Source organism: Bacillus rossius, chromosome 2 (assembly GCF_032445375.1).
Source record: "Bacillus rossius redtenbacheri isolate Brsri chromosome 2, Brsri_v3, whole genome shotgun sequence".
NCBI lineage: Eukaryota > Metazoa > Arthropoda > Insecta > Phasmatodea > Bacillidae > Bacillus > Bacillus rossius.
The window spans coordinates 46,546,705-46,565,152 of record NC_086331.1 but is presented as its reverse complement, the minus strand read 5'-3'; the positions used below and the strand labels follow the sequence as shown (position 1 = coordinate 46,565,152).

Below are 18,448 nucleotides of genomic sequence, written 5' to 3'. Positions count from 1 at the left end.
CGAAAAAGCACTGCCTTGTTGGGATACAACCATAACCTAACTCGCGGGCTGTATTCCAAAATGTGTCCAAACCGAATCCCAGTAAGGTAACAGTAAGGCACCCGTTTTAATAAATGGTGGCCTGCACGCGGCTAGAAACGGGTTTCAATGTATTCTAGTAACGTTTTGCAACCTAAATATAATTGTTACTTCAAAAATACTAGAGATAGCAGCACTATCCCACAAATCTTTCTAACTGTATCACATACTTTTTAAGCTGTGATTATTTATTGCTATGACCATTAAAGTGTAAAAAATGTATTCCAGGATACTTTTTAAGTTGTGATTATTTCCTGCTATGACCATTAAAGTGTACAAAATGTATTCCAGGATTTTTTCGCAATCATAAAGTTTCATCTGACACATAACATGCTTGATGCGCCCCCCGATGATCACAAAAGTGACTATATACTAGTTAATGAAGCCAGAAGCAGGTCCGCCATATGGACAAAATTAACGAAAAAGTGAGCCCTGCGCATGTGCGGAATTTGGGTGAACAAATAAACCAACAGATAGGACACCAAAGTCTGTTCCCTAAAAATAAAGTACTGGCCGTGTCCTATTGTGCACTAGAAATACGGTTAGGGTACAGGTGTAGCATAGTCACCACCGAAACGCTTATATTGTGTCTTAGAATACCGGCCTTAATCAAATAAAAATTACTATTTGCAAAATCATAAAATATTATTACAACCATTAGGTTATACTACATTAAAAGCCAGTGGGTTTTAAAATAATTGATATATGATATCAGAAAATTTTTGAAGTTCTTTGTACAATTTTTTATAAATTATGTCATATTTAGATATCAAGTACATTTTAAAAAATTTTTTGACTACATAAGTTTAGTTTGTTTGTTTCATTGTCATTTAAATTAACAATGACATTTGAGTATAGTTAAATCTCAAGGTTATAAATTGCCAAGTTGTAAAGGAAGAAACTTATTTGGATTTATCTCCCTGCCTGAACAAGTTTTCTTCTTAGCTTACCTGCCATTAGCATATCGTACCTAAATTTGCTGCCGTATTTTCTTCTATTGCCAAGAGCAGCATTTATGCCATGTCCACTGGCTCCGGTGGTTTGTTCTCTACTGTCAGCATGATACATCAAACATCTTGCATTGTGCGGTGCTGTCTGTATCATTGTTGTATCACTCTACTCCTTCAAACAGTGATTCACCGACTGTTTGGCAGATAAAGATATGTTTGTGCAGAAAAGATTGTTCAAGGATTTTCTTAAAATTATTGTACATGGTATAAAAGGCTTGTCATGGCATCATTCAAACAAACAGGTTTGGGGTAGGTTAAGTTGAGTATATTTATTTATTTCTTGCATTGCTTATGGTCCACAGTAATTTTAAAGTGACATTGCCCCTAGTGTGTGGCACCTCAATAATAATAATAATAATAATAATAATAATAACTGTTTTTGTCAATGATTGTGCGATTATTTTTCACTCAGGAAGATAGTTACATAATTTCTTATTGGAAATTTTGTATAGGGGCATAGGCGGGATTTGGGGGTGGCACCCCAAAAATTTTAGAGAAAAAAAAACTTTTTTGCAGGTGTTGATAGTTACCTCTTTTTAGCGCTGGCGCACGGCGAAGCATCACTGTGAGTGAATTACATTCGTTCCAAGTTCATTGTTAGTTCCAATGTCACCAAAAGATAGCAACATAGCAGTAAAAATTAATACTCAACGTAGTAAACCAACTGCTGTAAATGATTTTATGAGCTATAATTTTAGTTTAACTTCTAAAACAATTGGTGGTACGAAGTTACCCACACAGAGAATCTTTCTGTGTATGTAAATTTTCTCTGTCTGTGGGTAATAATGGGATACGGGAACAGAATAAGTAAAGCTAACAGAATAGACATTAGACAGATTTTTCATTGTTGTTTTTGTACCAGCTCTCGGGGCGTGCAGAAATTAAATGTAAACACGGCCGCCCAATAGTTCTGTAATGTATCTATCCCGAAATAATTCATTTGAAAATGATTGTATGTGTCATAATACTTACTTGGTAAATGTTTCCTCAAAAAACTTGAAATAAGTAAAAATTTTAGTATAACATAATATCCACATTCAGTGTTAACCATCTTTGGTGCCATGGCAACAAAGAAATAAAAGAGTTCGTTAAAATCCACACTGTGTTGCTTATGTTACTTGTTTATTCTGTGACACGGATCAAAACAGTGAAAGTGAATTGCCCAAAAAAAAAAAATTGTGGTAGGCTATGTGTCAATTGTACATCATAACATTTCAATGTAATACACATCAAAATTATTTCGGGTCGGCCCGGGAGGGGGGGGGGAAGGAGGGAACAAAGTGCACTATTTATCACTTTCCCTCGTTTGTCCCATGTCTCATTACTACCCCTATACTTAATTTTTTTTTGTTTTATACTTTCATACTGCTATAATAACCAAAAGTTATTGACAGAATCACAAACCACTGAATTTATGATTGTACTAAATTGTCATATATAATAATTTTATGTAATTTTTTATGTTATGTTAAGTCGGTGTGTTTATATTTCAAGGCTCAACTAAAATGATAGAGTTCACTACTGTCCTTTTTTGGACCACCCAGTAAGAAGAAGCGAAATGAGAGCTGTCAGCAAGAAGAGGATGAGGCATCTGATTCGTCTTCTCATCAACTACCTGCTCCTTGCTCTCACTTGAGTGACCGTGCTTCTTCGTCTAGGGCTGAATCTGTTTTCAAACGAGATTTTTCCGCTTTTTGTACTAAAGACGACTCTTGAATGCCTGACCAATTACTCAGAAACGAACATGATACCTGTCATCATCCATCTCTAGCTATGAAATATTTCAAAGAGGGTCCATTTCAGCCAGACAAGTTAAAATTTCCTGTTACGGTTGGTCGGAAATTTAGAGCTGAGTGGTACAAACATATACTAGGCTGGAGTATAGCCCACTGAACGACAAAGTCTACTGCTTCATATGCCGACTATTTCACCAATCAGAAATGGTAACAACAGCTGAAGATGCTTTTACAGTCAACGGATTTTGCAAGTGGTAGAAGGCTACTATAGCTTTCGAGAACCATCAGAAGAGTAACACACATATCAGAAACAAAGTAAAATTTGCTTAATGTCAGCAGGCCGAAAAATATGGAAGCATTGCCGAAAGGGTTATTGATAAATATTCCAAATACGTTCAAGAAAACAGACTATACCTACAAGTAGTGTGCGAAACCTTAATATGTTGTGGAAGGCAGGCAATTGCCTTAAGAAGTCACGATGAGACCACTGCTTCAAAAAATAAAGGGAATTTTTTGGAGTTGATAAGGCTTCGCAGCAAAGACAGCACATTAATAAAACAATTCTTCGCTGATCGAAACAAAAAACTTCCAGTACACAGATGGAAAATTTCAGAATGAACTGCTAACCATTATGGGAGAGCAAATAAAGACTCATATCACTGATAAAATAAGACAGGCAAAAATATTTGCTTAATTGCTGATGAAACACAAGATATTTCCAGACTGCAGCAAGTAGTTGTTGTGATAAGATATGTGAACGACAATCTAGAGGTTCATGAATCGTTTGTAGGATTTTACTATACAGAAAAAACTGATGGTGAATCGTTAGAAAATTTATTGAAAAATGTTTTAACTTCTTTAAATTTGGAAGTACAAAACATACGAGCTCAATGCTACGATGGAGCATCGAATATGCGAGGACCGTACAAAGGAGTTGCGGCAAGAATCCAGAAAGAAAACCCTTTGTCAATGTACATTCACTGCAATGCACACATTTTAAATCTCTGCATTGCAAGTTGTTGCACAGGCAATACTTTTTCCACTGTACAAACTATGTACAACTTCATCGAAAAATCAGGCGAACACCACGCAATTTTTGAAAAAATTCGCAAAAGCACAATAGTTTTCAGTGGTGGAACAAAAACATTGAAGTCTCTGAGTGACACCAGATGGTCCTGTCGTGTTGAAGCTGTACGTTCATTACTTGACAATTTTGAAAGTACATTGACAGCTTTGAGCGAAATCGCAGCAACTGATCATACCTTTGGTGGTGAGGCCAGTGCCCTACTTAAATGCATGGAAGATTTCAATTTTATGTTTGATCTTTTGTTGTAAAGAAGAGTTCTTTCTCAGTGCAGCATCCTATCTAACTCCCTCCAAAGTGGTAGTAAAACGTGTGGCCAACAACACTATTCATGTTTTGCTTTCTTTTAGGACAGATGCCTTTTTCACTCAACTGAGCACTGAGGTAGCCGAACAGTATGGTTTCCAGCCAGCACAGTAACCAAGAAAAGCAGAATACCACGAAAAATAGATGGTGGTAGTAAAACTCTCTTTGAAACTGTGGAACAGTTTTACATAATTACGATAGATTTCCCTCTTCTTGACATTCTTGTCCAAGAAATACGAGACCGGCTGGATGAACACAATTTAGATGTCCTAAATCACCTGAGTAACATTCTAGGTGAAAATAAAATTAACGCCTCTAGTGTAAATTTGTTTGCAACTACTACAACCTAGACAAGGAATGCCTCGTGGCAGAACTGCAGTGTTTTTATAAAATGGAAATTATTAAGATCAAGTCCATTGAAGAAAGAGTGGTTGCATCTGCATGTGTAGGAAATAATGTGAAACATATTTTTCCATTAATTTTCGAGTTGTTTTGTTTGTATCTTACCATACCTATGAACTCGGCTTCTTGTGAACGATCCTTTTCATGTTTGAGACTGTTAAAAACATATTGCAGGAATTCTTTAGAACAAGAAAGGCTCTCTTCGCCATTGAAAGAGACATAAAAATTGACGTATCAGATGTGATTACTGCTTTTAGTTCAAGTCAAAAGTGAAGATTACATTTTCAGTGAATGAGAAAAAGTAGAAAAACTTAACTGAAATTGTGTGTTATTTACTGTAAAATGACTAAATTTTTTGTTACTTATGTCATTATACTATATTTTCTGTAAGAAAAAACCTTCACATTAATAAGGCTACATATATTATAATGGGAGTCAGTGTTGAAATCATGATTTTTTTTATTGAGATTAAATCCCTCTCTTTTCCCTCACAGTAACTTCTACATTAACGCAGACGAAAACTGCTTAAATAGCACCATTTTGCACCTTGAATTCAACATTTTTCAGGGGGAGGGCCACCGGACCCCCCGCTTTATTCGCTGGGTTGGTGTTACTCCATTTTCCCGTTGCCCCCCCAACAAAAATGCTGAAATCCCGCCCCTGTATAGGGGCACACATATATAGTAGTTTTTGGTAGTTTATTTAAAAGTAAGGTGGAAAACTTAATCAGACAGGGTAAAATTTACTACCAAGAATAATATCTATACTAATATTATAAAGCTGAAGAGTTTGTTTGCTTGTTTGTTTGTTTGAACGCGCTAATCTCAGGAACCACTGGTCCGATTTGAAAAATTCTTTCAGTGTTGGATAGTACATTTATCGAGGAAGGCTATATTATATTATATTATATTATCAATAACATTAGGGATCCTTCCTAAAAGTCCAATTTAGAATCAAATGCGTTGGAAGGGGTTAGATACAACATGCAGTACACGTACGAAGTGTGTGTTGACAATGCTGCAGGCGCATAGAAGTTTATTTCCTATTGCCAATTAACATTGTTGCCACACACTGGATGCCTTATCATTCTTAATTTTCCCATACAAGTAAAAAATACCCGTGTGATATTAACAACGAAGCAATCAGTATCCTCATAAGAGTTCAATTAGTATTTAAATACTTTTTATCACTTTAAATCGCAAACCTAAACAATTGTTTTTTTTTTTCCTCTCTCTGAGTTAAATTTGTTTTTTTATTGCCCTTTTTTTCAAGTATATATATATATTACAGACGTAAAACTTCACAGTAATGTTCCTTATGTTACGCAGGATAACATTTTCCGAAAATTAGATCCCATGGGTGGTTAAAACCAGGCAACAGTGGGTACTTTGTCTGCATGAGAACAGGATTTTGCATTGTTCATGCCTTCTGCGTCTCCATGGCAACGGGCATCGCACAGCAGTGGCGTACCCACAAGGAGGGGCATGTATAATGAGCGGCGCAAGAGTGATCTGCCTGTAGACTGCCGTAGCGAAGTACGGGTACGTCAGTTGTACGTTGCGTGCACGAGTCGGGAAACCATCGGTGCTATTCATTTTCTCTCCGGTACATTATACAGCATTGTAATAAATTTTTACTTAATTTTTTTTTATTTACCATTACTGTAAATGGGAGATGTGGCTTGATTTTTTTTCCATTAGTATAGCCGTGCGAAGCCGGGTCGGGCAGCTAGTTACTAGATAAGACTGACTTTGTATTTAAAATATGTTGGATAAATTTATTTTTTTATTTATTGCCTTATTTAAAGTGGCGAAGTTAAGGCGTAATACCTTGTCTTACACTTAACCACATACATCTTTACTAACTAGGTATACATAGCAAAAATTGTAACAAATATATTTAAATAAAAACTGAATTAACATATAAATACAAATATTAAAATAATAAAAAATTAGCATATACGATACACATGAGCTACCTGAAGTACAACGCATTATAGGCATACTATAAAAAAGGCCTTTTTTTTATCTATCTAATGCTAAAGTTATAAAGATTTAAAGATATTTAATAACCTAAATATTTATGTAAAAAATAAACGTAGACCCAAACAATTTAGATATATATACCAATACATTTTCTTATAATAAATAATAGAGGCAATTAGAAAGAAAAAAATATTTATAAATGTTTTGCTGGGTACCGATTTTGTTCTTGAACTTATTCTTATTAAATGCTTCACTATAGTTTGTGACAAATAAAAAAAAACTTATGCCATGAGATACTGAAGAACTGTGAAACTTAACATTTTCTTTAATTTCATAAATTAAAGTATTTTACATTTTATTCTTGTTTTCATTATGACGTGGTTCACAGCTTAAAGAACAAGATACATATGAAATTTTACTAAGTGTTTTAATTGTGTCAACAATTATGTGAGAATACCACCATAAATATTTTAATTTTGTAGGATACATTAAAGGTCATTGTGTTGAGTTACTGTCAATAATATATATTATAGGTATCAATAAGTCTTCATATATATATATATATATATTAATATATATATATATATTAATATATATATATTTTTTTTTATAATTTAAAAATTACAGCTGGGTGTATTAAAATGCTAAAAAAAAAATGTAGCTCGCTACAAACTAAAAATTAATTCCAAATAAAATAAAAATTTAAATTTTCAAGACTTTCATGGTTTTTCATACTGCATTTTGTTCTTTTAACAAGCTAACTGAATATATTAATATGTTGGAAGCCCTTATCCTCTTAATATAACAAATAATGTAATTACAAATTGCTTTGTTTTTCGGTACACCACTGACAACTGCATGGCAGGCCAACAAAACTTTAATTGCTATTAAGAGACTGTGCACGTTTAGTAAAAAAAATTACACTAAATTGAATATCTTAAAAAAAAAAAAAAAAAACACTAGTTGTGACCATATTATTAAATATAAGCTCAAAATATTATGAATTTGTTCCATTAAAACTAAAATTATTTAATGTTATGTTTTTGTAAAGAATAATTGTATATCACTAAAATAATTTAATGTTATGTTTTTGTAAAGTGTAATTGTATATCACTAAAATAATTTAATGTTATGTTTTTTGTAAAGAATAATTGTATATCACTGAACAAACCAAATTCAAAATATTTAGAATTTGATGAACAGGTAATTTTTTAGTTGATGGCAAAATATTTTCAGCACATTAAAATAAAAACATAGATATATAAACCAACCTGCCATCTGGACTGTCACTGAAGTTGATATTTGTGCGCATGCAGTATTTAATTGTAGCAAGCCATGAGCGCATGTCATCAGTATCGTGTGCTTCGATTACATACTCCATGTTGTTTTCTGCCTGAAAGATTAAAATGTGTTTTATGACAATGTATGGCTAGAAGAATAATGGTTTAAAAATAAGTAATAAAGAATTAGCAAAACACACAAGGTGCTAATGTTATAAAACCGGCCCTTAATAGTATATCTCTGTCATTACAAAGAAGCTTTTCACATAAAAGCATAAACAAATTTAGAAAAAAGTAAACTCAAACCAATCCCTAGTTAGTATGTAATTCAATTGATATTAAATGAATTCCATCTAACTCAGTACATACTCATACATTAGTTTGCTTTTATGCACCATTATTATTATTGTACTATCACCAACCTTGAGAACAAAGGTGTTTTCATGGTCAGGCATTTCTAGTGCTGTCGTCTCTCTTGCCTCGGTAATCAAGAAGCAGAAAACCCCACTCTTTGGTTTCGCAGCCTATCATAAAAAAAAATTAATGAATTAGACAAAGGACATTTAGATCACTGTATAAGTAAAAATAATAAAGAAAAAGGTTAATTTTGTAAGTTTAAAGACTTATAAAGAGATATCTATAAAACATATGTGCAAGTATTATATAAAAATTAATTTAAAACAATACATTGCAATCATTTTCAGAAGAAGAAAAAAAACACTAAATTTTTAGTTTTCCCATCAAAGCAAAAACGGTTCAATCATAAGATATGTAGATCTCAGCATCACTCAATTTAAATGATATCTAGATACAGCTGTGCTATAAAAAAACAAAACTACCATGAACACTCAGCTTCCTCCACTCGTGCATTCTAGTCATGCCACTGGCCACAAACACATGCACTGTGCAGTCCCCAATACCTCTACTTCCCGTCCCTGCACTGCTGTCCACTTGTGTGTAGGGAGCTGGCCATTTAGTCCAGTCATATTAAGTTAAAAAATGGCTTCACCTGGAAATAATTCCCTTAAAGGGGATACTTGACATATGCATAGTACTAGTGCCCAATAACAACATATCCAAAATCAACACTTGTGGGTGCTGTGCTATGGCCGCCATCTTGGAAAATGACACCCAATTTTCACTTTTTCGACTGTATCTCAGAAACGGTTGAAAATATAAAATAAAAGTTTGAGTAAAACTTTAAGTACATTTAAAAAACACACATTTTAGGGAAGAGTAACTTTTTTGTATCTGCATTGGTTTCAGAGTTATTTACAAAATAATAATTAACCTAATCTATTTTTGTTCTATGTTTCCAAATAAATATGTAATATGTGACTACACGGATTGTAGATCACTTAAACTACTTAAATTTTTTGTCAAAATAATTTTAATTTATTTCTTTTACATGCATTAAGGCAGTTAATTGGAGTAAACTGATCATAATATAATTATTTGTGTTCCATATAAACACACTGGAGTCCAGACTTAAGGAAGAGGACATGGACAAATGCATTCTCTGTACGTCAAGCCTGCAGGAAGGCAAAACTGTGGACATTCAAAGAGGAATAAGTACTTTAATTGAAGTTAGTAAGGTAATAAATGATGATATCCATACTTTACTGTCATCGAGTGCACAAGTGACTCTTCACGTAAGTTGCTGGAAAAAGTACACAGCAAAACAAAATATCAAGACGCGTTTGAAAGATATCCGAAGTGAATTGCAAGCTAAATTTACATCAGAACCATGTGCATTACGAAGTGATGTTCTTCCGTTTAGTTTCAAAACGCACTGTTTGTTTTGTGCAAAAGAAGCAGGGCCACCTAACACAAAGCTTCCAAAGAACCGACGACGTAATGTTTCGAAAATTTCTACTTATGGAATGTGTACAAATGTAGAAAGGTATTGTGATGAGTGCGGTGATGACTGGGTAAAGATGTTAAACATTGAATATGTACATCAAATGATTTGATAGCTGCTGAAGCATGCTGTCACTCAGACTGTTTGACATCCTTTAAAACAGTGACCAAATCAGAGAAAGTTGGACGACCGAAGGTTGAAACATGTGCTACTCTTTTTGACCAGCTTTGTGTCTTTTCGGATGAAAATGATGAGTGTCAGTACACAATTGATACTTGCTGACAGTGATGAGCATATTTACTCAAATAAACATGTGAACGATCTGATTATTAAATATCATGGGTCTAAGGTACTGTGTACAAATTTACCCAACAGGTCATACATTTTCCCATTTAGAGATACTGCAGACAAGTATATAACTCAAAACTGGCATTCTGAAATAGACCCTGATCCTGAAGAAGAAAAGTTACACATTGTGACAGCTGCGGCAGCCATTACCAGGGATGATATACAAAGTACAGTTTATAATTTAGATACATAATAAATTCCCAGAAAGCATTTGTCGAAAACAGATGATGATCAGTCTTTCTATTATTGCAGCATGCAGACCACGTTCCTTTCACTCTCCAATTCAAGTAACAATCACTGTTTATCTTTATAGGAAATATGGTTCAAAGATGCTGATAGATTTGCTTCATTCGCTAGGAGTCTGTTCTTCTTATGCAGAAGCAACAACATACTTGAATTGTGCTACTGTACATGCCATACCAACAATTGCAGATTCAGCATTTTATCAGTATGTGTTCGATAATGCTGATTTTAACATTCATACATTGACTAGATTTGGAACATTCCACTCTCTTGGAGGTATAAAATGTGTTTCACCTTCAAATGTAGTTACCACACAATCTACTTTCCCTCGTGATCCTTCAACTAAAGTCAATAGTAAGCTACATCAGATACCATTTCAAAGTTACATGCCAATAAAACCTATCAGTGAGTTCACGTGTGAAAGTCTATTATGTGAGAACTCACCTGATGTGGGCTTTGAAGATACTTACTGATGCTGTTGAGGTGGATGATTAAGAAAGACAAATCTTTTTTTAGCAGTTGCTATGCAAGTTCAGTATTTTCACTGTAAATGTGCTGAAAGTAAATTAGTATTAAATTGTACATTATTTAATACATCAGGCATTTAAAGCTTGTGACTTTAAATGTTTATAAGATAATATCAAATTACATTTTTGAAATATGCATTTCTGTGTATATATTGTAATAGTAGTGTTTCTTTTAGATTTATTTGTTTCCTATTAAGGTTTCATCAAAGCAGGATAGAAAGGAGGAAGCTTTCTTTATTTTCAGAAAATAAATTAGTAAACAAAACTTGCTGTATCATCATTCAACAAAAAAATAATAATTTCATTTTAACTACATTAATACTTCATGAAAACTTTCAATTAAAATATGTTATGCAATATTTTTGTATATATAAAAACATTTGATTTGAGTTTGCGATTTTATTTGGAAAAATCTGAACAAAAATTATTAAGTCAATTATTGTTAGGTAAATAACTCTGAAACAAATGCAGATACGAAAAAAATTACTCTTCCCTAAAATGTGTGCTTTCAAATGTACTTAAAATTTTGCTTAAACATTTTCTTTATATTTTTAACCGTTATTGAGATACAGTCAAAACAGTGAAAATTCGGTGCCATTTTCCAAGATGGCGGCCAAAGCACAGCACCCACAAGTGTTGATTTTGGATATGTTGTTATTGGGCACTAGTACTATGCATATGACAAGTATCCCCTTTAAGGGAATTATTTCCAGTAAAACCCTAAAATGACTGGACTAATACTATAAGGTGTGCAGCATCTTAGTTGACCAAGGCCATGTGGCTAAGACAGTAAGCGAGGTGCTAGCCAAAAGTGTGGCAAGGACATAAACCATGGTTACTATGGACACCCAGCTCCCTCCACTCATGCCTTCTGGTCACACCACTGGCCACAAAAATGTGTACTGTGCAGTCCCCACTTTCTCTACTTCCCATCCCTGCACTGCTGTCTACTTGTTTGCAGAGAGCTGGTTATGGTATAAGGTGTGTGGCATCTTGGTTGAATAAGGACATGTGGCTAAGGCTCCGAGGTGCTGGCTTTGGGTGTGGCAGGGACAGGGAAATGCATGAAAACCATAGCAAAGTTGCACTATGCCAATTCTCTCATCTCGGGTGTGCTCGTCAGCAATGGGAAACTGGGTAATTGTTTGAAGTGAAACTTCTTACAGCCGATAGGGTAACTCTTGATAAGGGTGTGATGAAAAAAAAATTGCAATGCTCAGGAGTGTGGTGATATATGGGGGAGAGGGGTGGGGATAATGAATAAAGTAGTGTGTCAAAGAACTGTAAGACTCTCTGCAGTTTACCGTTCTTAAGTTTGTCACAATTGTAAACCTCCATTATAAATGTCCTTCATTTACTTTATTGAAGTCTAATTTAAGAATCAGATTTTAGATATCAAATTATTTGCTGAAAATACTGATGGCAGCAGCATAGATGGCATGTTTGCATTATAGCACACTTGCATACTTCCATATCTGGATACTTGTGGCCTTAGCGTTTGACATGTGACGTGTGAGTCAAATTATAAAATCACACCAGCAACCCCAAGGGTTGGTAACAGTTCATGTGTGTTGGCAGCATTAATTAGTGTTTTTTCTTTTGATTATTTTCTTTAAGGTTCCGATGTTTAGTAATTGTGTTTTAATTAATAACAACATTGACTTATCCATGCTAAGGAATATGTCACAGACGCAACCGAAACAGAATTTTTAGTTGGGGTTCCCATACGCTAGGTGGTGCTTAAGCAGCGCTTTTGACCAGTTTTTTTCTGCCCTCTTAGATTAGTACTGTTTACGTAATTTTACACGTGCACGAAAGTTAAAATGTATTCAAGATTGTAGTGCTTTAATGATTGCACTGATTGATGACAGATTATTTGTGTCGTATACTTTCTTATGATCTGCTATTAATTATTTGGTTTTTTTAGTCACTGTTATTTACTAATGATGCTAATTAAAAGACCCTGTTGTGCATTAGAATGTGGTGTCAAAAATTCAGTGTGGCCCCTAATTCCTATTAACAACATGAAAGTTTACAGTCCAGAGAGAATTTTGAATCTGAAACTTCAGGGTATAAAAAAAGAAACACATCTTTTATGTGATTGACCTTTAAACAAAAAATGCAAAATGTAGGATCTAAGTATCTTAAAATTTATTGAGTAACAACACAGTAAAGAAAAAAAAAAATAAAACTAAAATAAAATCCTATTTCTAATACACATTTGCATGTTTTCCAAACATTCTATTAGAGGGCATTGTAGTACATAAGTAGTTTACCAGTAATTAAACCATATTAACGAGTGATTATTTTAGGTTTGTTACATTAAAAAAATCATTAAAACATGAGAATGGTTGGTTAGTTTTGCTTCATTATTACTGTGAAATTAAGAGAGTGGTTGGTTAGCTACTTTCAAAATACTATGAATTTGTATGTACAGTCAATTAGACTAGCTACATATGAAAAATACAGTGAAATTGTGTAAACGGTTGGCTCGGTTAGGTATATTAAAAATACCTTCAAATTGTGTGAACAGTCGGTTAGGTTACTTACATTAAAAAAACTATAAATTACTAAGGATAGTTAGTTTGGTTAAGTTAGCTACATTTTAGATTGTTAAAACTAACCTACTGTTCAATTAATTTAACAATTTTTGAAAAGTAACAAAATAGCTCTCGGTACATGGCATTTATTGGAAGTAATTGCGTGAATGCAACAGAAGTCAAGGAACAGAAATGTGTAACGACCATGGTGCTGCCATTTGTGGCAGATGGTGCAAACTAAATTTTACAATGACGTAAGGAAACTTCATGATATTAACTGTTTCATGAAATTTAACAAGATGGGCAGTATTTTAATTAAATTCATTGTCAAAAATCAGGTCCAAAGTTTTCTTTACTTTTATTTGAGCCATTTCATTATATAGTTTAAAATTTCACTCTGCAAATAAAATGATTACATTGTTGATGGAGCTGCTTCAGCAGCAAATTCTAGTAGCAGGTGCGGACACGTGTGATTCGCATCCGCACACCACAGTTCACACAAACAAAGGGAAATATTATAGTATTAACTGTTTAATGAATTTTAACAAGATGGACAGTTTTTTACAAAAAATTCCTTGTCAAAAATCTGGTCCAAAGTAGGGGTTTAGTATTTTTTCAGTCATTTCTCTTTTATTGAAGCAGTTTCATTATAAAGTTTCAAATTTCAGTCTGCTAATCAATGATTTAATAGTTGACGTAGCTGCTCCAGCAGCAAATTCTAGTTGCAGGTGATAAAACTACATGTGATTAGTGTCCATAAATGTAGTTGAAAAAACTTTTTACATATATTTATCATGCTCTGCTTTATTTTAAAACATTCTATGTTAAATTTTGTGTCAAAGTTTTGTATTATAAGTATATTTACAACATGAGAACACATGAATTTGATCGTTACCAAGGTTAGATGTTGCATATCTGTGGCAAGTACTGAAATACTCTATCACTTTTTCTTGATACAGTTAAACTAACCAAACCAATCGTCCATACTTTTTTCATGTATTTTTAATGAAGCTAACTTAACCGAACTGACCATTCAAAATTAATTTTTATTCTAAGAAGGGATTTACAGAAATAACAATAAATTTTGACAATTTTATATTTTTACAGTGAAATCTATATGTACTATGTACATAATGTCTTGGTTTCATACTGAAGTTCAAGTTGACTGCATGATTATTGATAAATATTTTCATACTAGACATATTAAGATTAAAAGAATTTAAAATTATTGCCATGAGTACCTGTTTATAGAACTGTACAAAATTAATTATGTCCAAAGAAGTTTTTTTCAATTTTATTATTTAACCTTTTTTTGAAACTAATAATACAATAAGTTCAATTTTTTGTTGTGAACCATATGATGTTCAGTGAAATAATAGCATGCTATAAATTATATTAAAACCTATTAGACATAAAGGATTACAGGATCTGAGCATAAAAAGTGTGCGTACTATCGGTGTAGTTGAGGTTCACACCCGCTAGGGGTGCTGCAAACAATGTTTCATTTGTAAACGCAGGAGATTCCGTTCTATGTACTATATACTCTCTCTATTCTATTGACTTATCTAGGTTAATAATTTTTGGATGGCCCCATCAGAATTTGATATAATATAATTTGTTTACATTTTCATTTAATTAACTGTGGTATTTAAGTAGCCTACTTCATAACAGCCCAGACCCCAGCGCCAGCATGTACCCTGGTGCCATCCTACAGCTGCCAGCGGGGCAGATGTCTCACTGACTTCCAAGAGCAAGCCAGATCTACACTGTCTCGTTGCAGTTACATGCCGAGTCCTTATGCCCTTTTCATAAGGCTTCACACCGCTTACTGCTCGCGAAACCACAGCTGAAGTCGGCTGAGTAGACTCCCACTTACAACAAGTGGAGTCCATGAGTATTGGCCTAAACAGGACTCACAATTATCCGTCTCATCCATCCATCAATCATGTGAGACCATTGTGTGCAAGCGCGAGTGACGACTGGTCAATCACACAGTTGTTATCGCCTCACGTGCGCGTGGAAATGCCGAAACCTGGCCACGCATCAGGCCACAGTGGTGAGCGAGTCTGTTAGTGTCCAACCATGCACAGCGGCCACATGTGCCATTGCACAAAAAGTGGGTAGGACCAAAGTGGCACCCGGGCACGAGTGTGGGTGATGTTGCAAATGCCGCATGTTCTGAACGGAGTGATGAAGTGTGGAGCGAGGTCATGCCCCAGAGGAAAAAAACGAGTGATGCAATTACAATGACTGCGCCAACCTGTGGCATCATGGCTGCTTCAACAAGCTCAAGGTACTTCACTTTCACGCACTCATCGTGTGTTGCCTACCACAGGCGTATTCCATGAAGGCACAATTGCACAAAATACAAATCTACAAGTGCAAGGCTCTATATGTATGAGTTGGAGGTTACAAATGTAAGAATAAAAGTATAATAGTAAACAGAAGAAAAATATTTTAGTGAACTGTGTAAAATTTGAAAAACTAAATTCAACTTATTATTAAAGGTCTTCAATGATCTAGATATTAATAGCAAAATCTTAATTTTCTAATGAAATGACAAATAAGTAGTAATAAAAACTACTCACCTAAATATACTGTGGCTTGCTATGTGCACATTAAAGGAAAAATCGGAGAAACAACTAATGCTCAAATAAACTGGAATACATCATGAGAAAAGTAGCATAAATAAAAAAAATAACAAAATCAGAGCATTTGAAGTAAACTAAATACTTGAGGAAGTTCCGTAAAAATATTTATCAAAAAACATTTGGTTATTCATACCAGAGACATAATATGGAGCATTTCCAGTAAACATTTCATAAGTTTAAATATTATAAAATGACCATCAAATTAAATTAAATAATACTTGAAGCAAGACAAGGCAAGTTCAGAATTAAAAAAATTATTAAAATTTATTTCCTAAAAGAATCTCATCAATTATAAATGGGTCTTGATACTTCCATGATAAGATGGTTGGGTAGATATATTTATTTTAGTTTAATTTTCTGTTAACAAAGTCAAGGAAACTGGGAAAGGAATAGGCCATGGCCTATTTTAAGTATTTGCCTGGACTGATTTGGAAAGCCATATTCCACCATAGGAGAATACTTATCAAACGTGCAAATCATTTCACCTCTACAAAAATTCATCCTCTGTAGATGAATGAATGAATTAGGGCTTAACAACCATTCAATATCAAGGTAATTAGAGATGATAAGTGATGAGATGACAGAATGAATGAGTGGGAGGAACAGGAGTACACCGAGAAAACCCACAGGCTCACAGAAATGTCAGCGACATTTCCCACTTGTGAAAAATTCAGGTTCGACCCCACTGGTAATAGAACCCAGATTGCCTTGGTCGGAAACGAGAGATCCAACTCCTCAAGTACCGTGGAACTGCTTCTCTGTAGATGCAACAGATTACAATGACCATAAAAACCTGCATACACACACCCAGAGATGTATAGTTTTCTAGAAAGGTATTTCAATGAAAATTTTTTTAGTAATTTACCGTAAAAATTTCTGTGAAACCGGAAAATTTTCCAACAAGTAATACTTTAACATAAACACACAAATAAATGTTAACTGTTTTATAGAAATGTAACCAATTAACAAAAGAAGTGAGCCATTAGGTAGTAAAGAAAACCAAATGTACTATACATGAGGGCATACTCAACATTTTTACTGACTTTTAAAATTCAAAGTTTTTTACTTATACCATAATAAGAATAGAAATGTAATTTTTACAAATGGTATAAGATGTTCATAATAGAGAATAATAACAAACCTATGCACACAATAAAGAAATATTGTACTTTTATTGTAATAAATTTTTTTTTTTTAATTCCTTGGGTAATCCCATTTACATCTCTACACAAACGTATGAAAACCTACTAAACATAATACTTAAGCAAGTTTATTTATTTTGATAAAAATCAATGATGCACTTAAAACAATTTATTGAGGGAATTATTATTGTAGCTAATAGATGAACAGAATAGTACCTAATAAACTGTATCTAACTTGGTAATGGATGCAGGAAGTCTAGATTTATATTTTCACACCCTTAAAGGATATGTTTTTATTCAATATGTTTTAAGACTATATTTCCAATATTTTTTCATCTGTAATATTTTTTTGTAACTAATGTGAAAAATTCAGCATTATGTAAAGCAAATGATCAACAGACATTATTATATCCTGTAAAGTTAGATTAAAGTGTTTTTTATATTGTTACGATTTACCGCGGGGTTCGTAAAGGATAGCCCAATTAAAGATTTTATTACACTACACAGTTCTATTTATGGCCACTACTTATGTCACTTACAAAAATCTTCTAAAATGGCAAATAATTAATTACACTTAAAGAAAGGTCTATTCCCCAGTCACTCGTTCCACACACCTCGCTGGGCCGCACCTCTGGCGCAAATCTCGCAGCAGCACCCCTCGTGGGTCTCCGCCGCGGGACTCCGTCGCCACACTCCGCCGCCGCCGCCGCCGCCGCCGCCGCCGCCGCTGCCGCCGCACTTCCCCTTCGCCGACGATCCGCTCGACTCCTCGCTCGCAACTTCACTCGGGACTCCGCCGCGCCCGCGACTCTATCGCCCAGAAACTCCGCCGCGGGAAAACTCCCGACTGAACACTCCGAACTGACTCCCTGCCCTGGAACCTTCGTCCAAGGACTTCGCCACTCAGCCGCACCCGCGGCACTATCGCCCCGGAAGCTCCGCCGCGGGAAGGCTGCCACATGAACTCTCTTTCTGAACTCCGACTGACTCCCTCCCTGACGTCCTCGGGCATATATATAGGCCCCGGCACAATTCCAGAACTCACGAGAGCAGCCGGGGCCAGTCGCGTCACTCCCAGCCATCCCGACGGCAGAAATCTCTCGAAAACACGTGTCAGCTGCTCGCGCAACTCCCAGCTGTCCGGTGTCAGTTACGTGTCAAGGGCAGGGCGCCGTGCGGGGAGTGATGGGAAGGAGGGGGAAAGCGACAATCCTTGTTATCTTCCAGGTGCGCGCGGCGCATATCATATTACGGC

General features: G+C 34.8%; 1 protein-coding gene across 1 annotated transcript in view; it reads right to left on the bottom strand.

Annotated features, from left to right (window-relative positions):
- Positions 1-18,448, bottom strand: part of LOC134528885 (SH2B adapter protein 1-like) — a 296,960-nt gene that overhangs the window by 169,996 nt on the left and 108,516 nt on the right. The window contains exons 4-5 of the mRNA XM_063362551.1: positions 8,304-8,405; positions 7,873-7,994 (exon numbers count right to left, since the gene is read on the bottom strand). Coding sequence (XP_063218621.1) covers positions 7,873-7,994; positions 8,304-8,405 — 224 coding nt within the window. The remainder of the gene's footprint in view (positions 1-7,872; positions 7,995-8,303; positions 8,406-18,448) is intronic.